Source organism: Lepisma saccharinum, chromosome 28 (genome assembly GCF_977018435.1).
Source record: "Lepisma saccharinum chromosome 28, izLepSacc3.1, whole genome shotgun sequence".
NCBI classification, from domain to species: Eukaryota; Metazoa; Arthropoda; class Insecta; order Zygentoma; family Lepismatidae; genus Lepisma; species Lepisma saccharinum.
The window spans coordinates 7677496-7703135 of NC_139256.1; the positions used below are offsets into that span (position 1 = coordinate 7677496).

General features: G+C 36.2%; 1 protein-coding gene across 1 annotated transcript in view; it reads left to right on the forward strand.

The window, feature by feature from the left end:
- The window catches only part of LOC145980642 (sodium-coupled monocarboxylate transporter 1-like), a 61751-nt gene that overhangs the window by 27969 nt on the left and 8142 nt on the right, over positions 1 to 25640 (forward strand). The window contains exons 13-14 of the mRNA XM_083113677.1: positions 4949 to 5115; positions 6102 to 6324. Of these exons, the coding sequence (XP_082969803.1) occupies positions 4949 to 5115; positions 6102 to 6324 (390 nt within the window). The remainder of the gene's footprint in view (positions 1 to 4948; positions 5116 to 6101; positions 6325 to 25640) is intronic.

Consider the following 25640-nt stretch of genomic DNA (forward strand, 5'->3'; position numbering starts at 1 on the left):
GTTTTACTTTAAAATTTTAAAAACCTTCAAATTAGGTTTTTAAAAACTTTGCTTGTAGATCACAACCGGTTGTTGTATCCGTTGGGATATATACTAAATTTAAAATTAATGTTTATTATAATTATTATATATTATATTATTATTAAAAAACTTGTTATTATTATGACATAAATAGGCTCGTAGCCAGAATTTTATTTCGGGGGCGGGGCTCATCCCTTATCACCAGCCGCCATCTAAAGGCGAAAAAGTGGAGCAGATATATTTATCAGTATATTACAAATTATTATACAAGATGTTTAATACTGATAAGGAAGTAAAATTAATTACCACTATACACTATTTAAATTAGATATCTGTAGTATTTAGGAGAGGGCTTCAGCCCGCTGGCTACGTGCCTGTATAGAAAACTATTAGGTTAAATCCTCCTTCCTATCTGCCTACTATCCGTGACAAAAATATTGACTCCTCTGTTTACGTGCTTGTAAAATTGTACTCCGTGGGAGGAAAGAAGTCAAATATATCTAGTTGACAAGCCAGAAGTGTCTGCTTTTAGACAAAAGCAAGACAAATTGATTTTAGCTCTGTCTGTTCTCTATTCAAACAAAAATGTTCATAAAAGTGTAGTTTTCTCGTGTGTTTTTTTATGTAAGTCGAATTCAATTGTGTGTAGCTTCTTGTAAACCAGTCGTAAAAATATGACATTTCTTGTGATTGAAGCTTGTTTATGTGGAAATATCTCAGCCATATATAATGTTGCTATCATTTGTGGAACAGCCACAATTAATGTTTAATAACAGTGTTGAAATCTCGATAACGGGTTAGCCCAATGGCGATGCAAAGCATATCCAAATGATGAGCATGGAATAAATATCAAATTTCCATGCCTTATCTTTTCATATTCTGCGAATTGAAAACGACAGACAGAATTGTTTTTCTCGCGCGTTTTTCTTCTCGTTGCTACGACGAAGTGCGCTTTGTTGCCACACGTCGTCGGCAGCTCTTTAAACTCTTGTGTTCAGCCGTTCAGCCAGCAGCTTTGACACGGAAAGTAAGCCAAAAGTTTTGGTTACAAAGCGAATTGTTGTGCACAGGGAAGCATTGTTCAGATACTGTAATTGACGAATGCAAATTTTCTTTTATCACTCTTGTGTTCCTACCATGAATTATTGCCTGAACTCGCACACATAGGCGCCGACTCCATGGGGCTTGGGGGGGGAGCTCGAGCCCCCCCCCCCCCCAATGTTAACGATGTGGGGGCAGAGCCCCCAAATAATTTTGCTTTAGAGGATCTAATGTATTATTTTGCTTCTATTAAAAGTTTACTCAGAATTGTGCCACATGAACTTAACTTTAAATACACATTTGAAATGTTCTAGACCATCAATTTGGGGGGCTGAGACCGCTAAACCATCAACTTTGGGGGGGGGGGCTATGACCAGAGACAGGAAAACACATGACTTATTACTATATACTAAGTATATAATTATGAGTATTGTTAATTTTTTTACTAAAAAGAGTTTCAAAAGACGATGTGCATGAACTAGGGTAGTGGATGAGACTTTTGGGCTACAAATGGCTCTAACATGACATTCAGATGGAGATCATTGATATATTAGGGAGATCTGCTTTGCGCTCCGTGGTAGCAGATATTAAAAGTCGGGAATATTTTGCTATTATGGTTGACGAAACTTGTGAAATATCCATTCGTGGACAATATTACGAGGGGCGTATCATAAAGAATTACACTTTATTGTTTTAATGCAAAATGAAATGGCGTAATTCCACGCACTGCGCAGGATGGGCGCATAGGTACCTTGTCTACCGCCAGGTGGCAGCACCGTGTGACAGTGCGTAGTCTGTGGCCTGTGCAGCCGTCGAAGCACAACGTCACGAGTGCTGTTGCGGACAACATGGAACAAGATGAACGTGGTCAACGATGGACGAGTTGGTTTTTGTGGAAGGAAGGGGAAACAACGGCACGTATCCATAGACGGTTAGTGGCTGTGTGTGGCGACTATGCAGTGTCACGGAAAACGGTGTATAATTGGGTAACTGGCTGGAAAAACGGTCAAACGTCGACGGAGAAGGGAAAGAGTCCAGGGCGACATGTGAGTGTGAAAACAGACGCAAACATCGCGCGTGTGGAAAATGTCATACTGGAGAACAGGCGTGTGACGTTTACGGAACTGGAGAGGATTACGGGATTAAGCAGACGAACCCTGCAACGCATTGTGCTCAGTGACTTGAAAATGGGTAAAGTGTCAGCTCGGTGGGCACCGAAATGTCTTAACGCATGCCACAAACAACAACGCGTAGACATTTCCAGGGAGCTTTTGGAACTTTACGACCAGAATCCAGCTGATTTCATGGGGAAGCTTGTGACAGGTGATGAAGTGTGGCTGCATTACCACGAACCGGAAACCAAATCCCAATCCATGCAGTGGAAACATAAGGGCCCACGGCTGGGAAACAAATGGCCACTGTGTTTTGGGATAGTGATGGCATCATCCTCATTGATTGGCTACCGAGGGGAACCACCATTAACAGTGCAGTCTACGTGGCAACACTGACGCGGTTGCGTCGTGCAATTCAAGAGAAGAGGCAAGGCAAATGGGGCAAAGGTGTGCTTCTCCAACATGACAATGCCCGGCCGCACACCAGTCGTGAAACAACAGCTGCTATTGACCGACTGGGTTTCAAGGTGTTACCACATCCAGCATACTCTCCCGATTTGGCACCTTCCGATTTTCACTTGTTTGGCGCCATGAAGAAGCTCCTGCGTGGTCACCATTTCAACTCCATGAGGCTGTCCAGCGATGGGTGCAAACAACTCCAAAGAACTGGTTTCAAAATGGTCTCGAACGACTTCCACACCGCTGGCGTAAGTGTCTACAGCTCCAGGGGGACTATGTTGAGAAAGTGCATATAGCCGATTAAATGTATCTATGTCTGTATGTATCGAATACAATAAAGTGTTATTCTTTATGATACGCCCCTCGTAATATTCTGCATTAGAACTGTGAATAAGAATTTTGATATTTTTGAGGAATTCATAGGCTTTTATGACATTCCGAACACTGAGATCAAAACTTAAAAAAGGGAGAGAGTGAGTCATTCATTAATTTATTTCAGTGATCAGAGCCCCCCCAATAATTTTGACAAGTCGGCGCCCCTGCTCGCACACATACATAAGATCCCTTACATGCACTTTTCCTTTCCTGTTTTCCTTTGTTATGAAGTTGCTTTACATCGCAGGCACGTTATTTTTTTAATACAGAGGAGACTGCGTAGCCAGAAGTCACGGGTTCGAATATTTGTTAAGATCTTTTATCGCCTTCATCAAATCGTGCTCTTCGGTGCACTTACTCTGTTGAAATGAGCGACTTAAAATGATACATATACGGAGGAAATGACGTTCGAATAAAGATTGGAAAAAAGCTAGAAAATGTAACAAAAACTAAAGTATACAAAGAAAATGTATTTCATTCATAATATGACGAATTGTCTATTCATTATTTAACACTGCTACAATGCTTTGGATAGGACCAACGGAACGCACTTCCAATATTCCCGCAGGCTGTGTAGCGAGGCGGCAACGCTGTGTAAATCACCTGTAGCCGTGGAGTCTGAGATTGGCCGCATTTCGCCATACGTCATCCGCGCGTTTTCCATATTAGGAGTAGTCAATAATAATTTATATCTGTGGTCACACTTGAGATACATACGTCAAATATGTCACATGAACGGCTATTTACAATTTCATTGAATTTGCAATTATGCATTTCAAAATTGCACGTTTCCCTAAAATTTCAATTTTTGAAGAATCTAGTGAAGATCTTCATTTGACTTTTTCGATAGAGGTGCCAAAATAATCAGTCTTTAAGTACAAAAAATCTCAATTTTATATCAATAGTTGATTATGAACTGTATGATGTTAAGTTCCCCGTTCTTGCAAAATGGAAGAAAACCTACACTTTTTAGTAAATTTTTCATTATAATAAGAAAATGCAATGAAGAATAATTTTCAGATGACGCTTATTAAAAAATAGACACTTGAAGCTTTCCAATGAGGTATATTTGCCTTTCTCCACCTACGGAATACAATTTTACAAGCACGTAAGCAGAGGGCTCAATATTTTTTTATTTTACTATGCCCCAGGAGTCTGTGGAGCAACGCCGCGCCTGGAGCAAAACAGTGTGCGCTGCTGCAAACGGCTGGTACCTGCAGCCCTCCGTGAAATTCCTTTACCTCTCACGTGTCCATTGGCCGAGCCCTCTCGAGTCACTACCTGCGCAAAAGACTTGTTTTCGTTCGCTTGCTCCGCAGACTCCTTGGGACAGAGTATACGTCCATGCAAGGGCGCCCTCGTCCCCCTCGTGATATTTTTGGAAAGAGTTAATATAATTTGAATGGTGAAATTGTAGAGATATTTTATAATGAAAAATATTGTTTTCTGTGACTTGCAGGCCGTAAGTTACAGCAACTATTATTATTATTAATATTATTATTATTATTTTACAATACCCTTCGGCACGTAAATACATGGATCAGAGGTTCCAAGAAGGACAGTGAATTAAGTGGTCTTTGACTCCGATTGACATCTGTGCCATCGTGAAAAAGTACAAAAAGGCAGAGAACTGTTCATCAACAAAGTGATATATGTTTATTTAAAGGAAGCAACGAGAATCTAATTTCTGTCTAAATAGTAGACGAGTCTGAACTTATGTACAACGCCAAAGTATGTTCAATTCGATTTGAATTTTATGATTTGTAAAGTAGTACTACTAGTAATTATTATTATTATTATCATTATAACAATAACAAAATACCATGCATTTCATTTCACTTACTCAGTATGTAAATAATAATTTTTATATGAGAAGGATGTAGTAAAATAACATAATGCAGTATTTTTTGTACTTAACGTACTTTAACATTGCTTTCCAGGGAGCCGTTGCAGGAGGGGTTGTGGGGTTGGTGTTCGTCTTCTGGATCGGAGTTGGGACTCAGGTAGCCACGTCAACGGGACTCATCGTCTACCCCCAGAAGCCTGTTTCTGTCGAGGGCTGCCTCTGCAACGCGTCGTACGTGACGCCAGCGCCTGCTACAAGCGAGTACGTGACATGTTCACCTTAATTTGCAATAGTAACTCTCATTTTCAAGATATTGCCAACACTGCCAATAGAAATAACGCCATTTTCTTACCAGTGAATTATAAAGTGAATATGTTAGAAATTCTCCAATTGTAACTGACGTACTGAGTCAGTAAGCTTTGTTTTCCACATGCCCTGAAGTAAAATGGCCCGTATAGTTAAGTGGCCACATCGATCGCCGGACCTAACGCTGTCCTATTTCCTTTTGGGTGGGTTGTTCTTAAAGATCTTGTGTATCTCAACAAACCCGGAACCATTAGTGATTTAAAGACACAATTCGGAAGAAAATGTCTGATATTAACGGAGATTTATGTCGTAAGACATTTCTTCGAAATGGAATACAAGAAAGAACAGGAACGTGTCAAAAAGCTATTAGAGTTATTGGACGTGGTTAGTAGTGTAAATGCTCTTGTCCTTATCTGACAAGTTTTCTTAAGGTGAACTGTAGTGATATTCACAAATTATAGCCCTGTATCTGTTTTCTATATTTTTTTGTAGCCTCAAATTCATGTTCATGTGTTACCATTTAATTAGTAATGATTAAATATAAATCTCGTACATTTGTTTAATACATATGCTACTTTTCAGTAACTATTGTGTATTCTGTTTGGAAGGAAAAGTAAAAAAATATAAAAAATAAGGAATTGTCCCTAAAAAATAGAAGGAAAAAGGAAAATTATAAAAATGTCCTTAAAAAGTTTCAAATTTAGATATTTTCATTATTCGCAATCTTACAACCCTACAAATAATGTAAAATTACATATATTACACCCCACTACCCACTTGTGTACAATTTGGACATCTACCTACTTAAAAGTTAAAAATAACTCAGTTTCAGTTATTTTTTTAAGAATAATAACTGTAAACGAGTTACTTTTTGAGCAAGGTAATTGTAAACGTGAATGAAATGGTTACAATGATAACAAGACTATGTCTTATTTTCCTAGGGACGCATTGCCAATCTACAACCTCTCTTACTTGTACTACACGCCGCTGGGGCTGGTGACCACTGTCGTCATCGGTCTCGTTGTGAGCTTCTTCACGAAACCTCAAGACCCAGGTGATGTAAACCCTGACCTTTTGTCGCCGGTGGCCAAGTGGTTCTTCGGCTGCCTGCCCTCGTCACTCAGGGAGAAGCTAGGACTCTCGGCGCTGGTCGTCGAGTGCAAGGTAAGCTCTAAAACAGTGTTTCTTTAGGTTCTCCTAAAGTTTGAGACTTGCAGCCCGAGCTGACAACAAATCAAAGCTGCTGAGAAGGGACTGTCACCCGTTCAGCCTCCAAATTTGAATTACAATTGTGTGACCGTTCTCGAGTTGGGGCCGAAAGGGTGAAGCATCTTGCAGTCCGAGCTGGCAACGACCTGAGAAGATGACCTCACGTTCACGTTTCGAATTCGACTATGATAACATGAAACGCTTTCGTCACAGTGGCGGTGAGCGATCAAAATATCTAACCGCCTCCAGGTTTGGAGGTTGACGGACGGACGCCACGCCACAGTCAATTTAGTTTGCGCAGCAATTTTCATTAAACATTCAAATACATTGAATTGAAAATACAGTAAAACCTCGTTAATCCGGATCCCGATAAGCCGGACTATCAAGAGCCCCCGCACCAAAAAAAAAAAAGCAAAATGCAAGGTTTTAAATGTGGCTAGAAGTCAACAAGAGAACTTCCCAAAGAAAAAGGGCAGTCAATCACTGATGAAATTCTGTTTTCCGCAGACTTTGTACTGTACTGTATAGTGTATTTGGCCCTATGCCCTTTAAATACACCATAATAAACGTGTTTTGTTGGTATAAACGGAGTTTTAATGCACTTTCTACTGTTCTTTTAGGTTATTTCAATTAATCCGGACTTTCGTTAAACCGGTCAACTTAGTCTGGATTGACGAGGTTTTACTGTATTTGGAATTTTTTGTGTCCGAAATGGAACATACCAATGAAATTCATCACTTACCAAATTAATTTAATGATACTGGCCAGAGGAAACTAAAAGGTTTAATTAGATCCAGTCAATTAATTTAAATCAAATTTTATATTTATTTATTTATTTATTCAATTACTGCCTCAACAGAGGTAAATCCTCCAATTACAGAAGGCAGATAAACAATCTTACAAAAGATAAGTTTATAATATAAACACATACACACAAAAAAACCTAAACAGAACAAATACAATTAGCATACATACAAACATACATAGACCGATAGTACAAGTAATCAATTACATAATCGCAAATAATCAACTTAACAATCGGTATCTTTCAGTTGAATTTCACCATACAAGTACAAATTAGTATAATTACATATATTGAATATAGTATTTGTATATCATTGTAGAATAAACTAGAAGATAAGATAGTTCTACCAAATAATTACAATATATTTGTTATTATACTTTTGATTCAATCATTTTTTTGTAATTTTTGAAAGGCAATGAGAAATCTAAGTTCTGGTTATTAATTGAAAGTTTATTATACAAATCACACATTCTACATAATGGACTGCTCTTATATTTCTGAGTTTTAGGTGTCTTAGGAATCAGTAAATTTGTCAACAAGTCTTGAAATAATCAAACTAATGCACTCCATAATTTATTTATTAATATTAAATTTTAATGATACATATTAATTAATGTATAAAGTTAAAAAAATGGTAAGCTATTTACGAGTAAAACCGTTGGTATTATTGGTACTGGGGCATCGAGTTGTGGAAAACGAATTTACCGACAGAGGCTGAGAACCACTGCTCTACAACTACAACTATACTTCTAGGGGATATCTACGCCGGCCTGAAGCCATGTGATGCTTAGACACTTTCCTAATTTACAGTAACGGGTCCGTGCAGTGGTAGAGTTGCTCAATATAATCTCTGAAAGTGGGGCAGGAACGTTTTTGATTACAGAATGACCCCAGTTCTATTTCAATTAAGTTGTATCTCGAAGAGTACTACGTGTAATTCTCTTCATAAGAAAAATGTTGATGTTGTACAACTACTATTACAAATAGATTGAGTTCTATCATTGAAAATAAAAATCCTTAGAAAAATATTTGGGCGAAAAAGGAATGAGGAGACATATGAGTGGGGAAGGTTACGTAATTTAGAAATGCTTAGTTTGTATTCATGTACAGATATTATTAGAATAATTACATCAAGACGACTTAGGTGGGCAGGCCATGTGGCATGATTGGGAGAGGAAAGAGGAGTTTACTGGATTCTTGTTGGGAAACCTGATGGCAACCAGTGGCGGCAACATATCGCGAGGCCCTGGGCGAGATTAAAATTGAGGCCCCCTTCCGTTTTCTAAATTTGAAACACAGTGTTGTTCGATACAAAATCTCCAGTCATATGTTAGCAAAATTTTAACAACAATAGTAATAATAATAATAATAATAAACTTGTGAAAGTAAAAATATTATTTTATTTTACTCACCCTAAAAATGTCGTTTTCTGCTCTTCCTGGAGCTGAATTCGCTCACAATTTCTGAATAGTCCAGAGTTGAGGCTATATCGTTCTCTATCGATAGCATGGCGAGTTTTTTTAGCTTCCTGAATATGTGACTATGTCACATGGTCAATAAAACTCCCTTCTAACAAACGCTGTTCTAATTCAAGCTACTTTAACATGGAGTTGATGTGACTTCCAGTTTTCATGTTTCTGTAACACACTGCTCATATGTTTCCAGTCATGACATCCGCTTAGCACTAGGGAGGTCTGTGTTACAGATAATAATCTACATGAAAAACAATAAACGCAAGTGTTAGAGACGGAATATAGTAACCAACGTCTGTTCAAGTTCTCGCCATTTTTCATTATTCTGTGATAGTTAAAATTGCTAAAATGTCTACTTTGATCATCCTTTGGGTACTGTTCGTCACTCAGCAAAGGGCGCAATGGACCGTTCCTACTATTTCGCAGCGCTGTTGATCACTTACAGGTAATATCCACTTCCCTGGATCTTTGAAACTTGGATCCGCTAAGTCTTTGCTTACTGACGAACAGGAACTCGAATTATCTTCTATGGCAGTAACACAATGTAATTCACTTACACCATGATCTACACATCCACCATCCTCTGAATGTATCGGTTGACACTCATCTTCATGTATTTCATTAACATCACTTGCAACACTTTCCCTGCATTTGTTTTCAGATATTTCATCAGTGAACTACATGAACTTTTATTCTGTTTTGTTATTTCAACGTTTCTTTTTCTCTTAGACGCACCGGAGGGGAATTTTCTTCCCACATCGCCATCTCTACCCGACATTACTGTAATATCAATACCGAACACTAAACACGGTGGAGAGTTAATAAAGCGAGCAACGCTAAGAACCGCTTGTTGCCGTGCACAACATTCTGTGTGCGTTGCTGTGTCTGGCTTCAAGGCTTCAAAATATGTCAGCAGTGAAGATCTTACAGTTACAACAATCGCAATAACGCTTGTGTTTAACTGAACTCCAGAACAAAGAAAAATTGTTGGATTTTTTCCGTGTTTCGTTGTCGCCGTGCCGCGTAAGGTTTGGATTTCAATGCATTGCGACATCTACCGCTGTGGCCTGCAAGTTTGTAACAATAAGTAAGACTATTCTTTCGTTTGACTTTCATGATATCAGAATTCAGATAAATATACGTATAACATACTGCAGTAAAATCTTTCGTGAATTTAAATTTTTAGTAACCCTATGTGTGTGTGTGTGTTTCAAATTCTGTCGTCAAGCTTAAACGAATCATACCGTCGGAGACAGAAACCGGCCCGTTTTATGTTCAAAGGTTTCCAACATTGCTTCCAAGCGCATAAAACGAATGAATGATAAACAGAGAATTGATAAAACGGAAAATTATTGTGTTCTTAGTTTGTTTATAGAGACGTGGCTTCTCAAATGCTAAACATGTAACGTATTCAGTATTACTTTTATTGCCGGGCGAACAATATAACTTTTTTTACATATTTTTTCTCAATTCTAATTATTATATATTTTTTTCGTATAAACCTGGTAGCGAGAAGCCCTTTCAGGAGCGAGGCCCGCCTCGCACACCTCGCCCAACCCTTGCTACGCTTCTGATGGTAACAGACCAGTAGGAAGGCCAAGATGGAGGGATAACGTTGAGATGGAATCCACAACTTTAGCGACACTAGCATTTCTGCCGTCATATGCGACACTGTATGGAAAATATATTCCATGACAGTTGCGACACCGTCATCTTATAACGATAAAAGTTGTTTTTGGGCTTTTTGTGTCGCAGTTTCGTTTACGCTAGAACATATTTTTGGTTTTACATTTCTAATTTACACTTTAAAACTGCTTAAGAAAACCCAAGGTTTCTTTACTGTTTTTTTTATTACAAACTTCTCAAATAAACTAGCGGTTAATACATTTTTAATTTGCCCTGGAAAGCTGGAGGGCTTTGTTTTACATAGTTAAAACTAATACAAAAATTACCTCCAGTTGCCTTAGATTAATCTTAGGTTAGTAACATGGATTAATAAACAGAAAATTAACACTTTAACCTCAATTAAAAGAATATGGTCGACCTACTTACGAAATTTACTCAGCGCTGCGTTTTCACTTTTACTGCAATCAATACTTCCGATATAAAAGTACACATCTCGAGAGCTCTCGACACTAAGGGGGGAACACTATTGGCAGAAGCTCCTTGATGTCTTCTTTTCGCCGCTTCTTCTTTCCCTCGAAGATCTTCGACGTCTATCCCTCGAAGTAATTCACCGCCGCATTCATAGTTCAAAGGTCGAACTTGGTATCAACGTCGTCACCTCGATTAGCAATTCTCAATTCACAACTACACACTTGCAGTGTTCTTTTCACTTCTCGCGCTATAAAAGTTGCCACGAGAAAACAGTTTGTATTTGAATAAAATTCCGCGCGCTCTTTTCCCAATCACGCGAACGTTCAAATGTCCGGAACACAGGTCACTGTTAACTGTTCACTAGGCAATCGACATCTACAAAAACAGTCCACGAATATCTAACTGCAACTTGCTGCCGATAGCACTATCAAATTCGCGAATTCTCCATACCCAGAGATCTCGACGCCAACTGCTGCATGTAAACTTCTGCTGCCTACGCGCGAAGCAACGCGGCCTTTCACTCAAAGGCTCTACAAACACGGCTCGAAAAACTTCACCGCGTTTTTCTTTGTCCCTTTACACAATGCATAGTAAGGACAGTTCATTTTCCCCGAGGGGTGTTAATCTCTCTAACCTCTTTCTTCTCGGAAGAAATAATCAGTCCTCAAAATAATCTGTTATAGATGCCCCCTCCCCTGAAGAGACATTAGATGGACTGATCAAGGAGAGCTAATGTCTTTTAGAGTCTTTTCCTCTCCTTGAATATTTGTACAACCCTCGTATATACAATTTTCCTTTCAAAATTTAGGTTACAATTTCAAAATATCTTTTAACACAGTATACGCACATAGATTTTCCTTCAATTTCACATAATAATTCTGTTCAATCGTTTCTTGCAACCACATGGTAAGAATATTCTCGAGAAAGTATACACAATCACAATTTATATACATTGAAGCATAATAAACATATTTTTCAATTTCCTTTCATTACATATATACCTTCATACATTACATAAAATCAACTTTGAACCATTACTACATAATTTATCAATCTACTACAAGTAACTTCAATGAATCACAAATTGTCTTGCAAGTTTTCTAATTGTTTTAACTGATTTACATAAATTCTCCTTTTACTGTTTCTGCAATTCCATAATTTTAAATTTTCTTCATGTTGTGATTCAATTATTTACTAGAGCAGGTACAGGCGGGTAAGTGAAGAATATTACAAAAGTATTTTGATTTCTATCTTTACAAAATATCATCATACTCATTAAATTTAAACAGTAAACCTCCTTTCTCTTGTCATGATCTTTACCTTTCTTTTCTTTTCTTCTTTAAGGTATCAGCATGCTCAAATTACTAATTTTAGGAAATTACATCTTACCATACGTCGCTTATCTTTTTAACAAACTATTTCTTAACTTGCAACAGAATTCTGGACATAATCTTTCACTTAAATATCAGCATGTTCTTTATTACGTAACTACAATAATTTTCGGTTCGCCTTCGACCTACTATTTTTCATTTCTGGTCCGCCTTCGACCTTATATTTTTCAACATTTCCGGTCCGCCTTCGACCTTATATTTATGTGCCTCCCTCGCACTATATCTTACTACACACTGACTTTTATCTCATATAGCTATGTCCAAGAACTCTCATCACTTCATCATTCTATTAATGCTATTTAACCTTGCTTTCCAAAGAATTTCCTCAAATAACTTTCTTATGAGCATGAATGTTCTATCTTCTTTCTCATTTGTTCTTCATTGTTCTTAACGATTTTGAGGCTTACTTCCATTTTTTTCTCTTACTCTTTAGCATTTTTCTCTTATTACAAAGTTATTTTCAAATTCAAATTTTCATTATCTACCTGCTCATTGACAATAATAGTTACCAGCGCTTTTATTAAAACCATCATTATTTTTTTTCATCGAACCACAACTAGTTTTCACATAATTTATACAAAACAATTGACATTAAATAACTTTTTCTTTTCATTTTCTCAATTTTCAATATACTTGGCTCATAACATACACACATTTTTTTAAACAGCTTATTTACATTTAAACAATTTCCATCAGTTTATCAAAATTTACATAAACTAGTAATTTTCAAAATGTTCATCAAGAGAAATGGAAAATTAGATCTTCCTCTAAAATTTACTAACTTAATAATTACATTTTATTATATTACCCAACAAATTAGAATGTCTCGCATCTTTAAATTTATCAGTCCTTGTTGTTTCTTCAGTTTCTGAATATTCCTGTTTGTCGTCACTATCATGTATCTTTTCCGCATTCCTCTTCTTTTCCCTCTTCTCTTTTCTCTGCTTTTCAAATTTTCTTCTTCCTCCTCTTCCAACTTTCTTCAAGTAGGGAAACTAACAATCTGTCAACACTATTTGAACTTTCTCTCATCTTTAAAGTCTTTTCATTTTGTTTCCGATTTTCCATAGGTTCAATTTTCTCACTATGAGAATCACCACAAGCAACTTTCTTCCCTACTTTCTTCTGATTCTTCTTGTCTCGTTTCTTTTGGGACTTTCTTTCATGCTCATCAGATGAATGCATTGCTCTCTTTTCTGGTTTCATCTTTTTCATACTTGTGTCTGATCTTTCTGCGCTGACATTCTTAGATCTTTTACGCACTTTCTTCTTCACTTTCACTGACGCTTTCTCAACTTTCTCTGCAGCTTTCAATTTATTTCTCTTCATTTTCTTCAATTTCTTTACTGAACTATATCTAGGTCTCATTCTTATTTTCTTCCTTTTACTGATCAGAGTCATTTCTGGTATCGTCATGTCTAAAGTTACACATTCTTTCAGTTTAGAAAACATATCATTTTTCTCAGGTTTTTCGTGAAAACTTCCTTCATTACTTATCACTTCCTGAGATTGCTGTATTCCGAGTGACTCATCTTCAACTTGTTGCTTTTTCATTTCCAACACGCACACTCGTCTCTCTAGAACCTGTACTTCGCAATCTGTCTCTCTTTGTTTATTTTCTATAGCCACTTGTACTTGATCAGAATTATCTTCTATCTTTTCACTGCTGTCACGGACCTCATTACAATCATCTTTTACTTCATCAATTCCACCCTGAATTTGACATGATACTTTATTTTCCTTCATAACATCCTTCATTTTTTCTATCATAGTGACTTCCACTTTCAAAACGCCTAGTCTTCCCTCCATCTTGTCATTTATTTTTTGCATGGAAGCATTTATTATTTCCTTGAGTTCCAATTTATTCTGTTCCTCTTTCTGCTCCAATTTTTTGTATAAGTCTTCCTGCAGGAGCCTATCTTTTTCCTCTTCCTGTCTTCGTTCTAACCTATCTTGTTCCATTGTTTCGTATAATCTCTCCCATTTTAGCTTATCTTGTTCCTTATTTTCTTCCCATTTTAGGCATAAGTTCTCCTGCGCTAGCCTACTCTGTTCCATAAATGCCAAAATTGAATTCAAGACATCATTTTTCTTTCCCCCACCAAATTCGTCACTTCCTTTCGAAACACCCTGTTCTTTTTCGTCTATTTTTTCATTATCATGAACTTCATTTTCAGCTCCGTTCTTGCACTGCTTGCAGGAAAAATCTTTCTCAACGCAGTCTTTATGCACCCATTGTTTACAGTCTGAACATTGTACAGCAGCGTCTGAAATCAACAATCTGCCGCAACAAGGAGCTTTCCGTATTGTACGAGCCATGCTGCCGACAAACACGAACGCAGGTTGCAACACTCAATGTTTACATAAACATTGACAACGACGCAACACAATGCCTGTTACCCCTTTCATTTTTTTTCTTTAACCAAGACAATCTAAGGCAACTCCCGGGAGTTTCGGGCACCATATAACGATAAAAGTTGTTTTTGGGCTTTTTGTGTCGCAGTTTCGTTTACGCTAGAACATATTTTTGGTTTTACATTTCTAATTTACACTTTAAAACTGCTTAAGAAAACCCAAGGTTTCTTTACTGTTTTTTTTTATTACAAACTTCTCAAATAAACTAGCGGTTAATACATTTTTAATTTGCCCTGGAAAGCTGGAGGGCTTTGTTTTACATAGTTAAAACTAATACAAAAATTACCTCCAGTTGCCTTAGATTAATCTTAGGTTAGTAACATGGATTAATAAACAGAAAATTAACACTTTAACCTCAATTAAAAGAATATGGTCGACCTACTTACGAAATTTACTCAGCGCTGCGTTTTCACTTTTACTGCAATCAATACTTCCGATATAAAAGTACACATCTCGAGAGCTCTCGACACTAAGGGGGGAACACTATTGGCAGAAGCTCCTTGATGTCTTCTTTTCGCCGCTTCTTCTTTCCCTCGAAGATCTTCGACGTCTATCCCTCGAAGTAATTCACCGCCGCATTCATAGTTCAAAGGTCGAACTTGGTATCAACGTCGTCACCTCGATTAGCAATTCTCAATTCACAACTACACACTTGCAGTGTTCTTTTCACTTCTCGCGCTATAAAAGTTGCCACGAGAAAACAGTTTGTATTTGAATAAAATTCCGCGCGCTCTTTTCCCAATCACGCGAACGTTCAAATGTCCGGAACACAGGTCACTGTCAACTGTTCACTAGGCAATCGACATCTACAAAAACAGTCCACGAATATCTAACTGCAACTTGCTGCCGATAGCACTATCAAATTCGCGAATTCTCCATACCCAGAGATCTCGACGCCAACTGCTGCATGTAAACTTCTGCTGCCTACGCGCGAAGCAACGCGGCCTTTCACTCAAAGGCTCTACAAACACGGCTCGAAAAACTTCACCGCGTTTTTCTTTGTCCCTTTACACAATGCATAGTAAGGACAGTTCATTTTCCCCGAGGGGTGTTAATCTCTCTAACCTCTTTCTTCTCGGAAGAAATAATCAGTCCTCAAAATAATCTGTTATAGATGCCCCCTCCCCTGAAGAGACATTAGATGGACTGATCAAGGAGAGCTAATGTCTTTTAGAGTCTTTTCCTCTCCTTGAATATTTGTACAACCCTCGTATATACAATTTTCCTTTCAAAATTTAGGTTACAATTTCAAAATATCTTTTAACACAGTATACGCACATAGATTTTCCTTCAATTTCACATAATAATTCTGTTCAATCGTTTCTTGCAACCACATGGTAAGAATATTCTCGAGAAAGTATACACAATCACAATTTATATACATTGAAGCATAATAAACATATTTTTCAATTTCCTTTCATTACATATATACCTTCATACATTACATAAAATCAACTTTGAACCATTACTACATAATTTATCAATCTACTACAAGTAACTTCAATGAATCACAAATTGTCTTGCAAGTTTTCTAATTGTTTTAACTGATTTACATAAATTCTCCTTTTACTGTTTCTGCAATTCCATAATTTTAAATTTTCTTCATGTTGTGATTCAATTATTTACTAGAGCAGGTACAGGCGGGTAAGTGAAGAATATTACAAAAGTATTTTGATTTCTATCTTTACAAAATATCATCATACTCATTAAATTTAAACAGTAAACCTCCTTTCTCTTGTCATGATCTTTACCTTTCTTTTCTTTTCTTCTTTAAGGTATCAGCATGCTCAAATTACTAATTTTAGGAAATTACATCTTACCATACGTCGCTTATCTTTTTAACAAACTATTTCTTAACTTGCAACAGAATTCTGGACATAATCTTTCACTTAAATATCAGCATGTTCTTTATTACGTAACTACAATAATTTTCGGTTCGCCTTCGACCTACTATTTTTCATTTCTGGTCCGCCTTCGACCTTATATTTTTCAACATTTCCGGTCCGCCTTCGACCTTATATTTATGTGCCTCCCTCGCACTATATCTTACTACACACTGACTTTTATCTCATATAGCTATGTCCAAGAACTCTCATCACTTCATCATTCTATTAATGCTATTTAACCTTGCTTTCCAAAGAATTTCCTCAAATAACTTTCTTATGAGCATGAATGTTCTATCTTCTTTCTCATTTGTTCTTCATTGTTCTTAACGATTTTGAGGCTTACTTCCATTTTTTTTCTCTTACTCTTTAGCATTTTTCTCTTATTACAAAGTTATTTTCAAATTCAAATTTTCATTATCTACCTGCTCATTGACAATAATAGTTACCAGCGCTTTTATTAAAACCATCATTATTTTTTTTCATCGAACCACAACTAGTTTTCACATAATTTATACAAAACAATTGACATTAAATAACTTTTTCTTTTCATTTTCTCAATTTTCAATATACTTGGCTCATAACATACACACATTTTTTTAAACAGCTTATTTACATTTAAACAATTTCCATCATTTTATCAAAATTTACATAAACTAGTAATTTTCAAAATGTTCATCAAGAGAAATGGAAAATTAGATCTTCCTCTAAAATTTACTAACTTAATAATTACATTTTATTATATTACCCAACAAATTAGAATGTCTCGCATCTTTAAATTTATCAGTCCTTGTTGTTTCTTCAGTTTCTGAATATTCCTGTTTGTCGTCACTATCATGTATCTTTTCCGCATTCCTCTTCTTTTCCCTCTTCTCTTTTCTCTGCTTTTCAAATTTTCTTCTTCCTCCTCTTCCAACTTTCTTCAAGTAGGGAAACTAACAATCTGTCAACACTATTTGAACTTTCTCTCATCTTTAAAGTCTTTTCATTTTGTTTCCGATTTTCCATAGGTTCAATTTTCTCACTATGAGAATCACCACAAGCAACTTTCTTCCCTACTTTCTTCTGATTCTTCTTGTCTCGTTTCTTTTGGGACTTTCTTTCATGCTCATCAGATGAATGCATTGCTCTCTTTTCTGGTTTCATCTTTTTCATACTTGTGTCTGATCTTTCTGCGCTGACATTCTTAGATCTTTTACGCACTTTCTTCTTCACTTTCACTGACGCTTTCTCAACTTTCTCTGCAGCTTTCAATTTATTTCTCTTCATTTTCTTCAATTTCTTTACTGAACTATATCTAGGTCTCATTCTTATTTTCTTCCTTTTACTGATCAGAGTCATTTCTGGTATCGTCATGTCTAAAGTTACACATTCTTTCAGTTTAGAAAACATATCATTTTTCTCAGGTTTTTCGTGAAAACTTCCTTCATTACTTATCACTTCCTGAGATTGCTGTATTCCGAGTGACTCATCTTCAACTTGTTGCTTTTTCATTTCCAACACGCACACTCGTCTCTCTAGAACCTGTACTTCGCAATCTGTCTCTCTTTGTTTATTTTCTATAGCCACTTGTACTTGATCAGAATTATCTTCTATCTTTTCACTGCTGTCACGGACCTCATTACAATCATCTTTTACTTCATCAATTCCACCCTGAATTTGACATGATACTTTATTTTCCTTCATAACATCCTTCATTTTTTCTATCATAGTGACTTCCACTTTCAAAACGCCTAGTCTTCCCTCCATCTTGTCATTTATTTTTTGCATGGAAGCATTTATTATTTCCTTGAGTTCCAATTTATTCTGTTCCTCTTTCTGCTCCAATTTTTTGTATAAGTCTTCCTGCAGGAGCCTATCTTTTTCCTCTTCCTGTCTTCGTTCTAACCTATCTTGTTCCATTGTTTCGTATAATCTCTCCCATTTTAGCTTATCTTGTTCCTTATTTTCTTCCCATTTTAGGCATAAGTTCTCCTGCGCTAGCCTACTCTGTTCCATAAATGCCAAAATTGAATTCAAGACATCATTTTTCTTTCCCCCACCAAATTCGTCACTTCCTTTCGAAACACCCTGTTCTTTTTCGTCTATTTTTTCATTATCATGAACTTCATTTTCAGCTCCGTTCTTGCACTGCTTGCAGGAAAAATCTTTCTCAACGCAGTCTTTATGCACCCATTGTTTACAGTCTGAACATTGTACAGCAGCGTCTGAAATCAACAATCTGCCGCAACAAGGAGCTTTCCGTATTGTACGAGCCATGCTGCCGACAAACACGAACGCAGGTTGCAACACTCAATGTTTACATAAACATTGACAACGACGCAACACAATGCCTGTTACCCCTTTCATTTTTTTTCTTTAACCAAGACAATCTAAGGCAACTCCCGGGAGTTTCGGGCACCATATAACGATAAAAGTTGTTTTTGGGCTTTTTGTGTCGCAGTTTCGTTTACGCTAGAACATATTTTTGGTTTTACATTTCTAATTTACACTTTAAAACTGCTTAAGAAAACCCAAGGTTTCTTTACTGTTTTTTTTTTATTACAAACTTCTCAAATAAACTAGCGGTTAATACATTTTTAATTTGCCCTGGAAAGCTGGAGGGCTTTGTTTTACATAGTTAAAACTAATACAAAAATTACCTCCAGTTGCCTTAGATTAATCTTAGGTTAGTAACATGGATTAATAAACAGAAAATTAACACTTTAACCTCAATTAAAAGAATATGGTCGACCTACTTACGAAATTTACTCAGCGCTGCGTTTTCACTTTTACTGCAATCAATACTTCCGATATAAAAGTACACATCTCGAGAGCTCTCGACACTAAGGGGGGAACACTATTGGCAGAAGCTCCTTGATGTCTTCTTTTCGCCGCTTCTTCTTTCCCTCGAAGATCTTCGACGTCTATCCCTCGAAGTAATTCACCGCCGCATTCATAGTTCAAAGGTCGAACTTGGTATCAACGTCGTCACCTCGATTAGCAATTCTCAATTCACAACTACACACTTGCAGTGTTCTTTTCACTTCTCGCGCTATAAAAGTTGCCACGAGAAAACAGTTTGTATTTGAATAAAATTCCGCGCGCTCTTTTCCCAATCACGCGAACGTTCAAATGTCCGGAACACAGGTCACTGTTAACTGTTCACTAGGCAATCGACATCTACAAAAACAGTCCACGAATATCTAACTGCAACTTGCTGCCGATAGCACTATCAAATTCGCGAATTCTCCATACCCAGAGATCTCGACGCCAACTGCTGCATGTAAACTTCTGCTGCCTACGCGCGAAGCAACGCGGCCTTTCACTCAAAGGCTCTACAAACACGGCTCGAAAAACTTCACCGCGTTTTTCTTTGTCCCTTTACACAATGCATAGTAAGGACAGTTCATTTTCCCCGAGGGGTGTTAATCTCTCTAACCTCTTTCTTCTCGGAAGAAATAATCAGTCCTCAAAATAATCTGTTATAATCTGCGACACAAAATGTAAATAGCTTCCCGTCACACTTTATCCAGGCTTAGGACTGGCAGCATCATGGAAGCTTGCGTGATTTTTAAAACCTTTATTAATTTTCCTTCACACTGGCATTATGGAAGCTGGGTGTTCAAAAGCTGGATTTATTTATCCTTTGTCAATGACGGATTTTTTAGATCCCTTGTCAGTACAGGAGCAGACTGCAATCTCTTGTCAGTAGAATTGGAATCAGTTCTGACCAAACAATAGACCCTTTAATTGACATTAATGGCTTTTTTATTCATTTTGAGGGGTGACGCTATTGTTAATTAATCTAGCGCCACGTGGCGACACGTGTCGGGGGTGGAGGAGGAGATGAGTCATCGATGACTCATGCACACGTGTGAGTTTGAAATTAATGGTTTTCCATTAGTGCACAAAAGATACTATTATGTATTCCGTTTTTGACCTAAGCTAACCTTTTGTTGTATATTATATATGCGTTTCTGCCGGATATGAGTCACAGATGATTTATACAGACGTTGGAGTTTGGAATTAATGGTTTTTCCATTAAGGTACAAAAGACACTATTGTGGAGTTCGTTTTCGGACTATTCTAACACTATTGTTGTATATTATATATGCGTTTCTGCCGGATATGAGTCAGGGGTGCTTTATGCACACGTGGGAACTTGGAATTAATGGTTTTTCCATTAATGTACAAAACACATTTTCGGCCTATTCTAAGGCGTCACGTCCGCCCATTTTGGCGTCGGTGGTGAGTCATATTTGGTATAATTAAGGATCCGGATTTACCCATATTCAACCGGTGCCGACGCGTTCGATCGGAGGTAGAAGATATTATAACACATGTTCGCTTTAAAGGCGAAGAAATTGAACGATGTATCCTATATGCAAACGAAGTATGCGAGCGGAATCCATGTTATTAATATTAACCTGTTACGGAAGAACCTGTTATGTGGTTGCATTCATCGGCACCCCCAAAACGCGCGCGTTCATGGACACGCGTGGGGGAAGAAAGGGTCGCCATTGTTACGGCCCCCTTCGCTTGGTCTTCTTCCGAAGTTGAATGGAAGTCAAGTGTCGCCAAATTTTTACACACGAGTATTGATTTTCTTTGAGGTTCCAATTTTATTTGGCAGAAGTAATCTACGCGTTATTTCTGCCGCCTTTCGTAACATTGCAAAGACTATTTGACCAAAACCGTAAGGAATTTGGCTGAACTAGGAACATTCAGTTCCAGTATCTACAAGTTAAAGTGGATGGCATCCACTATTTGCCCTTATTTCGGGGTTGCGAACCACAGACCATTTGATTATTGGGTTATAAACATCAGGATTCATGTAAAATTGACCAGATGTTTTTACTGTTAGAGACAATATTTCGCATTTTTTGTGTATTTTTACTCAGAAAACGCTATTTGAACGATTCAAGCAAGAGTTCGCATGGCAATTTAGACACACAAACTGTGTTTCTTCAACTTTAGTTGAAGTTTAGGTTTATTTTTTACTCTAATATCACAATTTCTTCTATTCAGACAACATTTTTTATTAAATTTTGGACTCACAAAGACATTTTTCAACTTTTAACTTGTTATTTTAAAAGTTTATTTCCATTTTTTACTCTAATATCACAATTTCATCTATTCTGGCAGGAGTGTTTATTCCAGTTTAGACTTGCAAAGATAATTTTTTCAACTTCTTTTATTAATTTTTCTATTTATTGCCTTTTGTATCTTATATTTATTAATTCTTAACTTTGAGTTTTGTTCTTTATTTAAAGAATTTCTCTAATCACTAAGGAAGAAGTACTTTTAAGTAAAACTGTACCCACAAACTTTATTATTACTATTATTATTATTATTATTGTTGTTGTTTTTTGTTTTGATGTAGTTGTTGAATCTTGTTGTTGTTGTTAGGGTTTATTGACTTCCACTACGGTATTTTTGGTTTGCTTCGTAGGAAAGTTTGTTTATTTTAGAGTTTCCTCGGTATTTTCTTACTGTTAGGGTAGGTAAAGTTTCCTAAATATATGAGTAGGGTTCCATATATTCTTGTTCTTGCATGTTTTTCATATGATGTGATCACCACAACTCTCCAAGTGCTTTTACTGCATGTTTCCATTTTTATTGAGGCTTAGTGATTCCTAGAGCCACTTTATGCATGAGAGAAAGCTTGAAAATTTTGATCTCAGATAGCCGTCAACCTTATGTCAGAGTATTTTCGAGTATATTTTAGTCTTATTATGGCCCACTAGAATATCACGGCTTGCTTATTTTTTAAGTATGTTGCGCAGTTATTGTATTTTTGCTTTTGCTTTCTAGATAAACTGTATGAAATGTTTAATATTTGTACTTTTTTTTTTTGCACTTATAAGAGGCCAAACTTTTACTGTAACTAAAATTATTATGTCTCTAGGCACTGAAACCCCTTTACCAAGAGTACTATAACTGCATGTTTATTAATATTGTTTCTTTCATCCCTCAAATATAACAATTTAACAATATAATGACTAATCACAGGACAAGTCGATGTTAGCAGATGACTACGTGGCTCTTAAGTCCACCTGCCAAACTTTTCTTACCATGCTATTTACTCTTATAGTTTTTTATTCGGGGTACATTTCAAGTACTACTTGACTTTTTGAGTGTTTGATTAACACCAGTGGTTATTTGTATCTGTTATGCTGTATTATTTGAGGCTTCTAATTTTTATTCTACAATCACTATATGTCCATGAGAACTAAATTCCACTGACTGAAGCTTAAAGCTTAGGCTCTGCAGCATGTTGAATGGTTAAGCACTGGTCAATATGAATTTTACAGAGGCTAGTAGGAGGCATAGGAACACACGCCAGAGCATTATTAGCTTGCAAGAAACACTTTCAGGGAGTACCACGAGGAAACGAAGTTGATTTTTTTGAGGGCTTTACCAGTTACACAGCCAATATTTGCTATTTCAAGTAACTACATGTACCAGAACATTTTACAGCCCAACACTAACTAGACTTCAATTTATACTATATTAGGGGCTAAATGTAGCAAGAACACTGATTGTACATACTTTTGAGAATCCAACTATATCAGGATTTTTTCTATGTAAGTATATTTTTATTGATTACTAACTTTAACAGACCAATCAGGAAGACAACAAAATTCACTAAACTTAGTACTATAGTGTAGGTGATTGCATGAAAAGTAGAAATTATAACATCCACAAGATTTCGCTTTTTTTGCTTTTGTGACTAATCGTGACGCTGAGGATGAATGGATGGCCAAAAATCTTAAGGACTGGATGTATTTTACCACTACAGACGCCTATGTAGAAACACTAGAGTACTGTTAGCTTTCAAAATTGAGGATATACTGTACTGTTTCTTAAATATTTTGTACTTGGCACGTTACAGTTATATCCATTTCAGGACAAATATTGCTAAAACTCTCAAATTTACTGGTACAAGTTGATATTTCTGCTATCAGAGGAATTAACAACCCTATTTTACAAACAAATGGTATTGTTTACACTTTATTTACTTCAATCTGAGACTAATATTTTACAGTAATTGAATCATTCACCCCTAGTCAATACTTTACTGCATCAGAAAGTTTGTTATTAATCTAATAAGTATGCTATTTTGGGATATTCTAATGCAAACGTTGTTTAATTCACCGGTTATAATGCAAACTTTTGCACAAATTCGATATATTCACTACCTTCAAACCAAACAATTGTACTTATTTAGCGCATTTCATTTATATTTCTTGTAATTAACTTATGTTTCTTATAATTAACAAACTAAACTAATTACTTTGGCATGTTAAAAACCTTATATTTTACTATTTCCTATTCTATCAGGTTCTATATTGCTGTTTTTATCAATTATGTAAGACCACACTCTGGTAAATGCACATATATTCTCTTTTATACACACGCACGCACGCTACACACACACACACACACACACATTTACACACTTATACGAACATACATCTGACGTTTTTCAATATTTTGCTATGAAGTTTGCATCCACGCTATTCAAACAAGGGCAGGCAATGTAGTATTTATGAGTATTAGTAATCCCAAAGTGGTGTTTTTTGTGTCCAAGTTCAAATGAGAGTCTGCTATGTGCCTTTTGCAGGGGATTGCATGTGAAGTGTATGCATATTGAGCATTATTGAGTGTGTAGGCTTCCAAGTTTTGCTGTTATTTTCCTATAATTCTGCGAGACTGTAGAGAGTTCTCCCTTTTCAACCAGTTTTCTTTCATTGATTGGATACTTTTTGGGAACTTAGCAGTTTTTTATGTTATGAAGCAGATTGTTGTAGAATATTTTGCATGGTCTTTTGTGATATTGAGTGCCTGCTGTAACGGAAGTAAGTATCTTTCCTTCTTGTGTTGATGTTCTCCTGTAGGTTTCCTATTTTCGGTCAAGTTGCAGTAGGGAACTTAGCAGTTTTTTATGTTATGAAGCAGATTGTTGTAGAATATTTTGCATGGTCTTTTGTGATATTGAGTGGGTGCTGTAATGGTAGTAAGTATCTTTCCTTTTTGTGTTGATGTTCTTGTGTAGGTTTCCTATTTTCTGTCAAGTTGCAGTACTTAGAATAATCGCTATTGTCTTATTGATCTACGAAGCTCCTTTGAATAATCATTTGCATGTGACCCTATACTCCACGCTGTACTTTGTTCTGGGAGCTATCTTTTGAAGCCTTGGCATTCTGCTAGTACAGTATTATTATCGTAGAGGTAAATTAGTTCGTGAAAATATGTATTTTTCTGATTAACTATAGTCGCTTAGTTGTTCTAGCAGGTATAAGTAGTTACTGCTGATGTTGTTAATTTTCTATTCGCAGGGGCTATGTATGATGTAGCGTATTTGTGTTGGCTGTCCCTTTTATGCCTATGTTGTTGAGTTTCTCCATAAGCATGTCCTGTATTACTCTATTCTATGCCTTGTTGCTGCTAGATATCTGAGGTATGTTGCTGGTTCATATCTGATGTAGCTTGTTTGACTATCTATTATTTTTGCTATGGCTGTGGCTATTAATGTCACTTTCTGAATTCCATGTTGGTTTCTGTTTATCCTTGTTGCTGCTTGTTATCTGAGTTAGGTTGTTTGACTTCAGGAATATCCTTTCTTAACTTTATTGTTGATTGCTGTTTTGTGTCTTGTAATATTATTTACTATAGTAACAAAATTATTTTTAAAAATTGATATTTATCAACATACTTGTATATTTCTTGTTCAGTATTTGTCAAAGTTTAATTTATTTTGTCCGCTATCTTTAGCAAGTAACACCATTTTGAAATTTAATATATAAATTCATGAAAATTTACTGTAATTTTATATCAACTAACATATTTATTTTAACAACAATAACAAAATTGTACAAATGTTCAAATAGCAGAAGAATTGTACTCTTAAATTATTAACTTTGAAAAAATTGTACTTTTAAAACATTAACTTTGAAAAAATTGTACTTTTAAACATTAACTTTGTAAAAATTGTACTTTTACACCAGAAATAATCAAATATATGGGAAAGAAGGAGAAGTTCTGTTGCTCAGAATAATAAATGTGGGATGGAAGGAAAATAATTTTGTTACTATAGTAAATAATATTACAAGACACAAAACAAATAGATTCAGTAAACAAATAAAAACAAATAAGGAAATAAACAAAACAGCAATCAACAATAAAGTTAAAAAAGGATATTCCTGAAGTCAAACAACCTAAC